This window comes from Magnolia sinica, chromosome 2 (assembly GCF_029962835.1).
Source record: "Magnolia sinica isolate HGM2019 chromosome 2, MsV1, whole genome shotgun sequence".
NCBI classification, from domain to species: Eukaryota; Viridiplantae; Streptophyta; class Magnoliopsida; order Magnoliales; family Magnoliaceae; genus Magnolia; species Magnolia sinica.
Window position 1 is genome coordinate 117,713,319 of NC_080574.1, and position 14,950 is coordinate 117,728,268.

Consider the following 14,950-nt stretch of genomic DNA (forward strand, 5'->3'; position numbering starts at 1 on the left):
TGCTTGCGCAGCAAGTGAGGCCACACCTAAGGTTATTATGGAGATGCCACCTGAGATTACACCCAAGGCTAGTGTAGAGTTATTATCTGAGGTGAGTCTAGTATTGGAGGAGTCTAGTGTTGTTATTCCAAATGACATATTGGTTGAGCTTACACCCGTGCGGGGCATTCATGTGTTGACTCTACCAAACCTTTGTCACGATCAAATGAGTCTCGGGGAGGAAGTGGATCTAGAAAAACAAGTAGATGAGTCTAGGACCCGTATAGATTGCATACTCATGTCAGTTTTCCATAGGCCTTCCAAGTTTGCACATGCATCTGTACGACATATGCATGGCTTGCATGTGGAGATTAGAAAAAGAATCAACATAAGTAATGAAATATAAAAAATGATTACTGACTCACACTATAAGTCTAAAGAGTTTGTTATGGGAGATGATGTCAGGATTAGAATACGTCCAAAAAGGTTTCCACAAGGAACCATTAAAAAAAAAAAAAATTTATATGCTCGTAATGCCAGACCATATAAAATCTTGAAAAGTGAGTCTGAATGCTTACTTGATAAATCTTCCACTTAACGTGGGTATTAGTTCCACATTTAATGTGGAAGATCTTGTACCGTTTCATGGACCTTCCCCTAATCCTCACATGAACTTTGATGATGATGCCCCTAACCTGTCCCATAACCCATGGCTATTACTTGTCCCCTCTTCTCAACCTTTACCACATACACCATCCATACCTACGAGAAGAGAGAAGCTAGAGGATATCTTAGATGAAGAAGCAGTTTTCGCACGACATGGAGGTTACCAGAAGCACCTCGTCAAGTGGAAGGGCTGGCCAAAGTCAGACACTACGTGGATCACAAAGGCAAAGCTTCAACAACGAGAACCCGAAACTGCTTGAGCATCATAGCAATTTCATTTCGCTAGAGGTGAAATCTCCTCAATTGAGGGGAATTGATGAGGACATCCAAGCACCATACCGAAGGCAGAGGGCTAAGCCAGTCTCTTTATAGCTAGACGACTATTACATGAGGCCCACTTGGCATAATTCACATTCCTAGCCACGTTAAAGACCCCACATGCATTTGATGCATCTTCGAAGACCTTACACTAGGAAGATGCATGTGAACTACATATAGGAGCTTGATGGACATATCGGACTATTGGATTGGGTGGACACAATGATCGGACTGTTGGATCATCATCATCAGACATCTTAATTGTGGACCCCCATGCGCAGCAAAATAGTTTAGTTGTTTAGATTGTGTACATGGTTCATTATTTTTTATATAACTTATATTTGTATTGAGATTAGAGAGAGTTTTGATTTTTTTTAGCGTTAAGAATCTTATCTGATAGCGCCTTTTTGTAAAAGGTCTTTTCTGAGACTATAAAAGAGAAAAGATGGGGGTGGAAGCCCTACTGCCATTATTTTGAAAAAAAAAAAAAAGTGTTTTCTCTTCTTCATGTGATTTGAAGAATTCTCAATGTGATTTGGAGCTTGCATGTGGTGTGATTCCATTCCCCATTCAACGGAGGTCCAAGGCTTCCATCTATCATCCTCCTTCTCTCTTCCTTTCTATCCAAAAAGAAGTATTTTCCAAAAAACTTCATCTCTCTTCTTCCCTTCCAATCAAAACCATTCAAATCATCTTTTTCTTCAACTTTTCGTCACCCTTCTTCAACCTCAACCGAAATCAACAATTGAGGACCCTAAAACCCTAGCCAACGACGTATACGTATGACCACATGGGCAAGCCACTAGGCTGACCGTACGAACAACCCCTCAATCCCTTAATTTCCCCTTTCTTCCCCCATCAAAACCATTTGCTTCTCCATCCCTAACTCTACCTATAAACCCTAACCCTAACCCTAGATTCTATAATTCCCTAATTTCCCCAAATTCCCAAACCATAAATCTCTAATTTCCTTAATTGACCCAAAATCCCTAACTTCCCTTCATCCAAAATCTTAATTCCCCTTTACCAATACCTAAATCCATCAATCCCCTTAACCAATGCACCCAATTTAGCCTTAATTTTCATCTTTTCCCAAAATTCTTTATAAAAAAAAAAAACCCTAATTCCAAAATCCCAAATTCGCAGGAACCCTAATTTTCCAAATTTCATATTTTCCCCTCCCTAACCCCAATCATAGAACCTACAATTCAGTCCCTTGAGTATGGAACGTGCCTATGCTAAATTAGAAGTTCTATCCTTCCATCGGACCTAGTTTTAATTGATTTATGTGATTTCTTAACATGCGGGCATGTGATTTAGGTTAAATAGGCTTTTATTTCCTATTGTTTACTCTTAATTATGTGGTGGGTTAGCATCTTTTGTTAATTGAATTACTTTATGGACTCTTTCATAATCTCCATATTGCATGCTAGCATTAAATCATGTGCCTTGCATCAATAGGACTACCATCTAAGCATAGGGGTTGTTCTCAATTCAAAGGGGTTCACTTAGTTTGTGAGGATTTGAGTAGTTTAGGATTAGGACTTTAGGGTTTGGGAATCAGATTTTGGAAGTTAGGGTTTTGAAGTAGGGTTATGGGGAATTAGGGTTTTGGAGAATTAAGATTTTGAAAATTAGGGTTTAAGACTTAGGGTTTTAAGGTTAGGATTTTAGGAAACTAAGTTTAGGGTTTGAATTGGGGAAAACAAAGGATGAAAGGGAGGGAGAGGCTGACGGTACAAACGACTTTACAAGTCTGCCCGTATGGTTGTATGGACAGATGGGTACGGCCAGGTATGGCCGTATGGGTGTACGGCTAGGGGAATTGGTTGGATGGGAGTTTGGGACGAGTTAGGTTGCGGCTATAAGGATTGGCAAAAGGAAGAATAAGAATGGAAATGGAGATGTTTTGTTGTTAGAGAAAGAAGAAAAGAGAACTAGAAAGAAAGAAAAAGAGAAGAGAAAAAATACATTTTAATGGAAGAGAGAGAGAATGATAACTTCGATTCACTCCATGGTATCATACCAATTTACTCCAATCACAAAAGATTTGCTTCATATCAAAGCAAATAGAAAGAAGAACTTTTTTCATATATTCAATAATCGGCTAGGGTGCGGACGTCCAAGCCTTATATAGTCTTAGGAAAGACCTTTTATAAAAAGACGCTCTCAGATAAAAAGTTTCACATAAAGACGATCACTAAAATAAAATTTGTTCCTAACTCCATAAACTCAACAAAAATATAAGCTAACCAAAAATAACAAACATATAAACAACTAAACAAATTAAACTATTTCGTGGCCCACGATCAAGATAGTCCAATGACGATGATCCAACGGTCAGAATGGTCCAACTAAGCAGCCCACATGCATTTTCCCAGTGTGGGGCCTACAAAGATGCATAATCATACATGTGGGGTCTTCAATGGGCTAGACACTTGAATTGGGCCCACGGGGCCCCATATATGCATCACCTAGCCATAAAGAAATAAGAGCTCTCCTCCTCCTCTGATATACTCTAACTGGTGCTTGGATGTCCTCATTAGATCTTTCTTTTTTTCCAGCCTTGATGAAATATGATCAAGTTGAGTCAACTCAGCTAGGTGGAGTTGAGTTTTCAACATAGATTGAGAGAAAGTGAATGTTTCGTCCACATGAAGACAAAAAAAAAAAAAAATGAGTGCTTGGTTTCCATAAGGAAAACCTAAAGAACTTGGAATTCAAGGACAATAACCCTATTTGATTCTAGAAACTATATACTGAATTTGTTGTCCAAATCTTATCTAGTTTGAGAACTTGTTTAACTGATCACTTCAAGAGTCTTCATTTATTTCAAGGGGAATGATAGGGTGTTGGTATTATAGCAAAACAATGGTGTTCACGCTCCCCTAATGCAGTATCTCCAGCACACCAAATAGTGGGACCCACTATGAATAGACTATGACCCAAAATTATAATGGAAAGTGATCCTAACCGGTCAATGGGTGGACATCTAATGGACTCTAAACATGAAATAGTAATGGTAGAAATTTCAACAAACAAAAGGATATTAATTAGAGTAGGATTCTCCAATCAATCTAATATTGGTATATGACCAATCCATATTGGGTCCCAATACTAAGCAATTTAGGTTAGAGGTACATGTCACTTGTAAGGTAGGGACAATGCCCCAACACTATAGTTGTGTAACACCCAGAACCTATCGTCCCAGTGAAATTGAAGGGAAGCTGTTTCATAACACTAGAGGAGATACCTATCATCATCATCATCATCACTAAGCCTTACCCCAACTAATTGGGGCCGACTACAAATCATGTTCCATCACTCCATTCTATCAATGACCATATCCTCATTTAAATCATGTCATCTAGTTGTTTCTTACTACCTCCGCCCATGTCCTTTTAAGTCTTCCCCTTTTCCCTTTTAGAGCCTTCAACTTGAACCCACTCACTTCTAACCGTTGCAATTCTTAGTTTGCGTCACACATGCCAAAATCATCTAAGTCTACTTCATCTTATTACCTATTGGTGCTACTCCTAAATCCCTCAAATGCATCATTTCTAATTTTATCCTTTCTCATCTTCCCATTCATCCATCTTAGCACCCATATTTCAAGCTACACTCATTCTATAAGCATGTTGACCCTTAACGGCCAACATTCTATCCCATAAAGCATGTCTATGCTTCCCGTTTTCTTTCATTGGTATCGATGATCAGCATATCTCCACTTCATACACCCAACTTTAATTCCATGAACAATATCCTTCTCAATCTCTCCACTCTCAATAATTATTGACCCAAGAAATTGAAAATGGTCATTTTGGAGTTCTTGGTGAGCAATTTTTACTAATTCCTAATTTGTTGCTAAAATTGCATTTCAAGTCCATTTTAGTCCAACTAATTTCAAAACATTTGGATTCTAAAGCATCCTTCATAGTTCCAGGCTTCCAGCTTTGTGTTTACCCCTCCCTCATCTTGTCAATCAAAATTATGTCACCTACAAACAACATTCAAGATGGACCCCCTTCCTATAAATGTCTTGTTTACCCGTCCAATAAAAAGAAAAAAGAAAAAGAAATTTACCAAAATTAATTCATTAAATTTTTTTTTCTACAAAAACTTAAATTTTATTAAAAGACCTAACTTCATGAAATTTTTTGCCCAGAGACACTTCTGTGTACTCTTGTTAAACTCTCAGTTAACTTTCATTTGTAATGACGATTTTACCCTGGAACTATTTCCATTTCTACAAATTGGACCCCGAATCTTCTACAACACCCGTTTTATGCAGCTCGTAAAACACCCGAGCTGTGGGGCCCACTATGCTGTTTATCTAAAATCTATTCTGTCCATCAGGTTCAATCCTCGATTCTAGAAGCTAGAGAAAAAACAATCAGTGAGATCCACAAGTCAAGTTCTCTACACCACAAGGAATAACGGGGATAGCATGTCAATCATATGTTGTTGGTGGCCACCATGGTTTGTATCTTTTGTTAGATTCGTTAATTATGTGTAACTCACCAGCATGAAGTGAAAATACCAAATTCAGCCTGATCCAAATATCAGGCAGGCCATACTGTAAGGGCTTACAGGTTTAAGGAGCAATTTTACATTGTTCCTATTGCTATGGCCCATAAGTGTTTTTATTGGCCTGATCTTTTGTATGTACAGTTCAAATGATGGCTCTCGCCAGATGGACGGAATGCATTTACAAGTGTTTGACATTTGCACATGCAGCACAGGCGTGTTGGAGTGTATGGCTCTACAGTCATGTGGAATTGGCAAACTTCTAAAGAGGAAAGTGATTTCGTAAGTGATATTTTTAATTTTTATGAGAAAAACTTTCATACTCTGCCAAAGTGTGATGAATGATATGTAGGCACCTAGTAGAAAATGAATGTGGCATCAAAGTAGTCAAATTAAACCGTCCAAATTATGGAGCCCAAAGTAGCCTTATCATGAACTAAAATTAAGCTTGTTTGATTACCCGACTTTCAGATTGGCAGACATTTATGGGATGATTTAAACTGAAAGATATCCAACAGTCCTATTTCCACAAATAAGTGTCCATGAATCAGAGGTTAGGATTTTCAACCAATCTGATCTTGGCTGGTGACAGCGGGCTGCACAATCTAGTTGGTTTTGAGTTAATGTATGCTACGTGTACAATTTCCAAGTGTCTATTGTTCGCACCCATTTTGGCCATACCCTGCTGTGACTAATCAAAGCAGTTTACGTGTGATCTGTACGGGCACACATGGTGCGCTCAGAGATCTACCTGCAGATATGTACAAAGGTGTCTCAGAAAGCAGAGCCACGATGTATCAATCGGTGCCGTGTATCACTAGAGCGGTCAAATGATAGATGGCGCAAGGAGAAGTGAAGGAGGCAGAACGTGGGAAGCATCCAGAAGCCGAGTAGTGGAGAGCAGTTATAGCAACTGTCGGAACGTGAGAAGGATCCAGAACAATTGGATCAAAGTTATAAATAGAAGAGGATCACAACAAGAAAACTTATCTCATACCAATCCAATCAAACCAAAAGCATCCAGAAGCCGAGTAGTGGAGAGCGGTTATAGCAACTGTCGGAACGTGAGAAGGATCCAGAACAATTGGATCAAAGTTATAAATAGAAGAGGATCATAGCAAGAAAAATTATCTCATACCAATCCAATCAAACCAAAATCTATCCTTCAATTACCAATCAACTTACATTTCTTAGTGTAATCCTTTACTTTCCAGCCTGCTGTTTACATTCCGTAGTGTAATCCGTAGCAACAATCAAGTAGATGATAATCTTTAGCTGTAATTTGAGTTCATGCTCACGTACTGAATTCAGTTCATCTATCAGAAAGGAGTTCTTCAGCTGCTCTTCGCAACTGACTGTAAGGATTTCTTTCTCATTTAATTTCATCTGTATTGAAAGTCCCTTCATACAAAAGGCAAAGGAGTAACCCATTATCAAAGGATGAACACCACCCTTTGAAAATCACCAGATCCAATTTACACATCGAGTGAGTGGTTGAATAGGCGATCGATCTCTTTAGATATCGGTCATACACTACGTGTCTGCCTACCTTGGTGCCTGGGGTCATTGTTGTTCGGTTCGAATTAGAGCCACAAATCCAATTCTAGCATGCCCACACACTCAGTGTGAGAAAACAGCGTCAAAAACTTGTGTATCATGCTTCATATGCAACCTAAGTCCTCTTTTCTAATTTGTAGCCACCGGAATCTTTTGCAGCTACTAATTTATGTGTGTGAAAAAGTGAATCTTTAGGGGGGGAACCAAACCATAAATGTATGTGTAAATCTGGTCCGTCCATTTGAACCATCATTTGAACCCTACATACAAAAGATCAGGCCGATAAAGGCTTTGATGCGCCACACAATTGGGAACAATGTAAAATTGTTCATGAAATCTCTAAGTTCAGACGGTGTGGCCCACCTGATATTTGGATCAGGCTGATTTTTTTCCCACTTCATCCTAGTGAGCTACCCCTAATTAATGAATTCGATGAAAGATACACACCATGGTGGCCACACACACCAACCTATGTATGGCATCCCATCCACATTGTTTCTTGTGGCGTGGCCTATCTAAACCGTTGATCTCACCTTTTTCTTCATCATCATCATCACCATCATAGCCCTATCCGAAGGGTCGAATCCTATTTCACCAAAACTTCCAATCTAAATGCTTTATCTTCAAAAGTGAAAACGCCTCCAGTATCGTTTCTCACAAACCCAATCCAAGTCCTTCTAAGTCTTCGCCTCATCGTCCTTTTAGGACATCCAACCTTGATCAAAGTTCCCTTCCTGACTATAGTCATCTCAAGTTTCCCTCTCACGTGGTTGAACCATCTCAATCGGCTCTCCATATCTCCAATTGGGACTTGTCTAAATTGCTCTGAATGACCTCTTTCTTAATTCTATCCTTCCTAATCTACCCACTCAATCATCTCAACATTCTCATCTCTGCAACATTCATCCTCTATTAATGTTAAGTCTTAATTGCCCAATAATCTAGCCTGTGTAGCATAGGTGGGGCTAATAGTTCTCTTAAAAGTTTTCCCTTCAAGTTTCATTGGCATACATGTATCTGAAACTGAAACTTTCCAAAATGTGGACCCCACTTTAGATGCATCATTAACAAAAAATTACATTGACATGATGCCCTAACTGGTTGATTGGTTGACAACTAATGGATGCTATAATAAGAAATCCTAAACCGTCCAAATTCAAGGAACTATTATCCACTAACAAGAGGTTCGAGAGTCCAATCAATTTGATCTTGTGGTTATGACCTATCAACAGCTGGTCCCTCAATTTCATGGGTTGGTTTGAGTTACAGGTATGTCACATGCACAATACACAATTTTTTGAGTGCATGCATATGAACCATCAAACAACTATTAATATTGGAAACAGGTGTTGTATTAAAATGCTTGAGACAACATTTAATAGACAATTTCCTCATAAATGAGCTCTTCAAAGGGATAAAAAAAATAATAATAATAAGATGGACTCAATACAGAGGCCCAATATATCGTTTGAATGCATCCTATCACCGTTTAAATTTATTCCGATACATTCACATTACGATAAAACAAAATTCCAATATATTTTTGACAAAATTATATGGGGAGGCATGTATTAATGATACATTCCAAAACAATGTGTTTGTATTGGAATGTATCAACAAAAAACAAACAGATACACATTCCGGCCGATACATTCCAAAACAATGCATTTGCATCGGAACGTATCGACAGAAAACAAACCAATACATATTCTGAGACAATGCCATGTCTGATACATTCTAATTCTGATATTTCAAACATTGCTTGTTATCTTTTGGATTGGTCTTTTCCTAGTCCTTTCTTTTCTTTTTTTCCATTACACAGTCTTCAGACTCTTAATTTACATGTTGGTGGTCCAATCATTTTTTGGGTCCCATAAAAATACAATTATGCATACACTTAAAGCTTTTTCGCTGCTCCGAAATCGCCAAAATCAAAGGTAACGGAGACAGAAAGTGGCAACCAAAGAAGAAGAAAGAAAGAAAGAAAAACAAATAAGAAGAAATTGAGGTGGTATGTGTGCTTACAGATGAAGAAGAAAGTAGAGAGAGACTCTGATTACGAATAGCAACGCGAGGATTGAAGCGTCCGATGTTGATGGGAGTCTTCGAAAAACAAGAGAGTGTCAGTGCCATTGCCATTGCCATTGCCATCTTCCTCTGAAGTGATGCTGCTGCTTTAAGAAGAAGAGGAGCTAATTCCTTTGATAGTTCACCACCATATAAAGAATGATACAGTATTATTGCAATTCAGACCCTCCGACCCGAGATAGATGGAGCATGACCCAAAAATTACACTGAGATCATGTTAGTAACCGTCTAATTTTACCCTTGCAGTTTGTCCTGCTCGCTGTTTTACTCCTGACCATTCATTTGATAGCGATGAATTGGACGGTTACAATTGGTGGGTTAGTGGGGTTTTAGACATATGCTTCATCCACAACCCACCCCACATCTTGGATAGTTTGGATAGCAGTAAATGCGTGAAGCGTGTGAGGAGCACGAGTTATTGCCGTCTCTAAAATGGTGGTGGACTATCACATGAGTATTGCGCCGAAGAGGAGAGGATGAGAGGAGGGGACAGGAAGGAACCCATCCTTCGCCACAAGATTTTTTCGGACCTCAATTTTGGAGGCAACGAGGAATGCTGATGGAACTCAGCTCAACTGCACTTTGGAAGCTCACTCGCCTCACACGTGTAAATTTGACACGTGTGAAAGATCAGAGACTCTCTTCAGAAGATGGCAAGAATGCGTATGTCATATGCGAGAACCCATGCTGCATACATGATCATCAGGTGGGTTGCAGATGTACAAAAGAAAATGAACGGTTCGTAGAAACGATCAATGGTTAGGATTCTGTGCACATCTGTATCCCACCTGATGATCGATTTTGTCTAGTTTTCGGATGCGTTGATTTTAGACGGTGATGATTGATAAGCTGGTTCGATCTTAGACACGTGTGATGAGAGAGTTCACTTTGAAGGTGCAGTCGAGCAACTAGTGCAGTAGGGAGATGACACGCTAGAGCCGGTAGAATCGGATTAGTGGAATACCGTAGATCCTTATCTGCATGCATAGAACACGTGGCAAGTTGATTTGTTAATCAGAATCGTCCATCTAGAGGGTCCCATCATGGATGGATCATAATCAAAATTCACAGATAATATTAGTAAATGATATTCACCAACCAGTTTTGGTTTCTGCCATGGCTTTAAAGGTTGCTAATCAGACCGCTAGGATCATCCAATTATGCGTATCTTGAATAATTTTTCATCCTCAATAGTAGAAAGTGAATCAAGGTGCGGATTGACGTACTACTCTGCCAGGCCTAGCTGGAGATATTTTGGCAACACTGAAATACAAGAGAAATGGTAGGGTGAGCCTCTCTCACGGTCCATATCAAATGAGGGTGGTGGATTCTCCGCCTAAAAGGTGGGCCCTACATGATGAATGACCCCATATTAATGTAGGCCCATATATGGATGGTCCAGATCAAAGGTAAATGATAAAAAGCCAACATCTAAATTAAGCGGATATGATGTATGACTCACTTCAAAGGTGGGGCATACGTGATAAACGGTAAAGGTAGGCTCCACATGATGGGCAGTGGAAATTGAGGATGACGCCAGATGATGTATGGCTTATATTAAAGTGGTCTCACAGGATGGACGGTCCACATCAAAGGTCAGCCCTTAATGATAAATCATCCAGATGAGTTGGCAACACACATTGAAGGTGGGGCCCACATAATGGACAGCCCACATCAAAAGTGGGCTCCACATGATGGGCAATTAACAATGGTGGGCCCCACATGATGGACGGTCCACATGCAAGGTGGGCTCCACATGATGGGCGGTGGATATTGAAGGTGGTCCCTACATGATAGACAATGTTATTGATGGCAGACCCCACTTGATGGATGACCAACGTAAAAGATGAACCCTAGATAATGAATGGTGCCCATTAAAGGTCAAGCCATAATAATAAATGGCCCACGTACAAAGTGGCCCCTTATGATGGACAGCCAACATCAAAGGTGGGGCCCACACAATGAATGGTCCACATCAAAGGTTCGCCCCCACATGATGGATGGTGGATATGTGGGCGACCAAACAAACTTAAGGGATAATTAAAAAGAGAATATCAAAGAGAATGAAATGCAGGAATGAGAAGAAGGAAAAAAAAAAGCAAGATTAGAGAAGATTGAAGAGAGGCAAGATAAGAGAAGATCCATGCGAATGAAATGCACACGGTGGTCATTACAGTGCTTCCCGATTCCTACTTTTTGGTAGATACGTATATTGGTCTTATCAGTTTAATAAAACCAAGATAAACTACTTATGACATAAATAGTTTGGCCAAAGTGACTTACTATCCAAATGCCCCCTTAATTATCATCTACAGATGGCTACTTACCATCTTGTCATGCAACCATGGTTTTAGGATTGATGCGATTCACCAAGTTAACTCGAACTAAGGATTCAATTCGGTTCAACACAGCAATTTGATGAATCAGGGGCAACTCCGTTTGACTTAAGTCAAGTGTTTGCTGGGCCAGTTTGATTCAATGATTCAGCATAACTCAACATGAAATTATTGTAAATTGAAAATATTAAGAATGCAAAATGAATATTTAAAATAGTTAAATTTAAAGTAATATAGAATACAACTCAAAATCCACAACATAGCTCACCGGTCGAGGATGTTGCTTGACCTGGTTGCATTGGGGGCTCACGTTCAACCGAGCCATGAGCCGTCAAGCCAACTCGAGTCCAGACCAAGTGAGGCCCAGTGCAATACTTCACAACAATTCAGCTCGAAATCTCACCAAAGTTTTAAACAGAGTAACCATGATTCAAGTCCCACTCTTGCTCGGGTGGTAGACTCTCAGGAGTTTCAACACCTGGTCAAGGGTTCGAGTATCCATAGGTGGTGAAATTTTATTAGCGTGAGTGTGTGGGGTGTGTGTATGTGTATATATATATATATATATATATATATAAAAAATAAATAAAAAGTCCCCGTGGACTAGGAAATAGGATTGAATGAAACTGTAAATCTTAAAACCATTCATGCCTGCCAATGTGCCACTTGTATCAGACAACAGTAACATGCAAAGGCCATCAGGGTTCTCCACTTATTCAATGAACTGGACTTGCTGATGAGTAGACCAACCTGAATCTTACATGGTTCAGAGATTTCTTTCTGGTAAGGATTAAAAATAATCTCGATAACCAACAATAATGATCTCTAATATATAATTATGATTAACTGAAATGGAATGAACTCATTTTTAGGCATCTACCAAACATGACCTTAAATTTCCAGCAATCACTTTCATCAATGCATGCAGGAAATAAAATAAAATAAAATAAAGATCGACAATGATTGCCTGTTTTTTCATTTATTGCTTCAGGGTAAAGACCCAATAGTCTAAAATAGTGATGAATTCCAGAGTCCATACGGCCATGATTGCTAATCATGCATCGAAGTCAATGAGAAATAATTAACAGCAGGGGGTAGCAAGGAAACCAAAAAGTGGGCCCAAGCTAATGCAAACAAACCCCAACTCAAAAAGGTTAACAAGTCTCCACGAATCTGCGACATATTTGCATAAGTGGGATCTTGTAATCACATAATCCCAAAAGAAGTCAATGCCTGCATATGCATGGATTCAAGACTGCACATGTTGGTTAGCAACGACACTGACATGCCCACGACAGTGGAAGCTAGAAATGTGAAGACCCACGTCGTGATTTTTATAAGATACTACGATGAATGGAATGGATCGATCTCATGTGTATGCTTCTCTTTTGGGCCCGCATTCATGTGGGGCATCCTCCTTTTGCTTGCTTATGCCTGTACACAGGCTTCTTTATATACAACTGCTACTGTATGCTATGCTTATATAAGCAACACTGAGCTGACTGAACTTTCACTCCTCTTCGAATCTGATAGACCCAACTTTGACAGTGGTGATCGATTCTGCGACTAGCCTCCTGAGATCCGATGGTGGAGCAATCTTGCCATGGCAGAGCGATAAATGCTTGCCATTAAGCTACACTATATTACAGCATCATTAGCATGGCGTAATTTTCATGACTGTGAAGGCCTCCGCTCCAAATGATGGCCGGCGACATGAGGGGCAAGCTAAATTTTGCAGTTGGATTCCTAATTTAGTGATTGATTGACCGCAGCTCCCACCTACCCTCACCGTCAATTAGCCGCAACTCCATGGAATGGAATGGTATGAGAGCAGGCCGCTGAGAAATCCCAAGAATGCAAACAAAGTGAGCTGTGAATACACATGCAAACTTAAGAATACCCTATATAAAATTATGCATACTTGTGAGGTTGTAACGACGGTTATGCCCATTTCCTTTGCAAGCCTATATAGGTGCTCTTCAACATCCACACTTGTTGCACTGTCGACAGGGAAAGAAAGAAGCATGAGAAATCACAGTTGCGCTTTTCTTTTGCAAAAGTTAAACAATGAACAAGGAAAAGATCAAAATGAGCCAATTTTATCACATACTTGGTGCATTCATCGAGGATGCCAAATTTAGGGTGGTGAAAAAATAGGCGAGCCTGGTCACCATAGCACAAACCACCAATTACTACAAGTACAAACAGTATCTTTCCAGACACAAATAACTGTTTAAAAATGAATTACAACTACAACTCATTAGGTTTCTTGAGCTCACCATGCCAAGCCTCTGTTGTTCTCCAAGGGACAAGACGTCTTCCCAGTTAACATCAGCATCCCAACCTTTCACATGCCTTTCTAGAAGATAGACCAACCGAACATTCTCAAGGATGGTCCGCAAGTGACTGTCCAATAGATGAGTGGCATTGGAATCTTCACCTAAAAAGGTAACATGGAATTTCTCAGAAATGATAAGCCCGATTTGAGAAAGCTAAGAGTACCAATGATTGTCATTTGGGTCTGTAGAGAATGTAACCATGGTATCTAATTACAGGGGAGAAGGAGAAGGGTGATACGATATATATATATATATATATATATATATATATATATATATATATATATATATATATATATATAAAATTTTTTCCAGGTTAGGTAAGCTAGGCTTGAACCCAAAATGCAGACTGTCTACCACTGAGCTAAGACAACAAAACTATGAATCCATCAGCATATGCTTACCATGTCCAAACATTCTGAACACCCTCTGTTCCGCTTCCTCACGAGAGAGAGGATAAATGATTTGATCCCTTAGGGTTCCCAGACTTGTATATGGCCGCTGAGGAACATAGAACACACCAGACCCTGATCCCAATCCTTCAGTGACATTCTGGCAGGGTTTAACAAGCCTTCCACTTACAATGGGCCACAGACCTCGAAGGACTCTAAAAATAGAACTTTTACCACTCCCGTTGGGTCCTTGTGAAAAGACAAAAAGAACAATTAGACCATACCAAAAGTTCAACTCGTGCATTACATGAAAAGAAAGGGTCACATGCTTCCACTGACCTGTGACAAGCAGGCTTTGTCCTGGTACTATGGTACATGTCAACTGCCTGGCCAACAGCTTCTGTCCCGGAGTGATAATATCAACATCATGGAAAGAGATATCATCTTCAGCAGAAATGCCATTACTCTCAGATGATGCCTGAGAATCAGCCATGGAAACCTCTGCATCTCCAACATTTGTTAAGAACATGTATTAGCATTTGTAGATAGCCCTTTAATGATGCATTTGTAGATAGCCCTTTAATGATCGAGTTATCCTTTATAAACATATAGCAAAACAGTGCCAATCAATCAAACATTGAGATCGGAGACAAAATGCAAGAGTGCATGAAGCAGGATAACCACGTTAACTTGTCAGTGAAATATTATTGGTGCTACAGATGGAATGGAAAGGCAGGCAAAAGTTGAA

General features: G+C 39.6%; 2 protein-coding genes across 5 annotated transcripts in view; both read right to left on the minus strand.

Annotated features, from left to right (window-relative positions):
* The window catches only part of LOC131237457 (uncharacterized), a 32,276-nt gene extending 22,672 nt beyond the window's left edge, over positions 1 to 9,604 (minus strand). Inside the window, exon 1 of one of the 2 annotated variants that reach the window (XM_058235226.1) lies at positions 9,073 to 9,604. In XM_058235226.1, coding sequence (XP_058091209.1) covers positions 9,073 to 9,198 — 126 coding nt within the window. In that variant the 5' untranslated portion in view covers positions 9,199 to 9,604. The remainder of the gene's footprint in view (positions 1 to 9,072) is intronic. The other variant, XM_058235227.1, reaches the window with a different exon arrangement.
* Positions 9,605 to 12,408: 2,804 nt separating this feature from the next.
* Positions 12,409 to 14,950, minus strand: part of LOC131237458 (ABC transporter D family member 1) — a 54,549-nt gene continuing 52,007 nt past the window's right edge. For all 3 annotated transcript variants that reach the window (XM_058235230.1, XM_058235228.1, XM_058235229.1), the window contains 6 exons: positions 14,542 to 14,703; positions 14,215 to 14,451; positions 13,751 to 13,911; positions 13,582 to 13,634; positions 13,393 to 13,471; positions 12,409 to 13,309 (listed from right to left, as the gene is read on the minus strand). In XM_058235230.1, the coding sequence (XP_058091213.1) occupies positions 13,223 to 13,309; positions 13,393 to 13,471; positions 13,582 to 13,634; positions 13,751 to 13,911; positions 14,215 to 14,451; positions 14,542 to 14,703 (779 nt within the window). In that variant the 3' untranslated portion in view covers positions 12,409 to 13,222. The remainder of the gene's footprint in view (positions 13,310 to 13,392; positions 13,472 to 13,581; positions 13,635 to 13,750; positions 13,912 to 14,214; positions 14,452 to 14,541; positions 14,704 to 14,950) is intronic.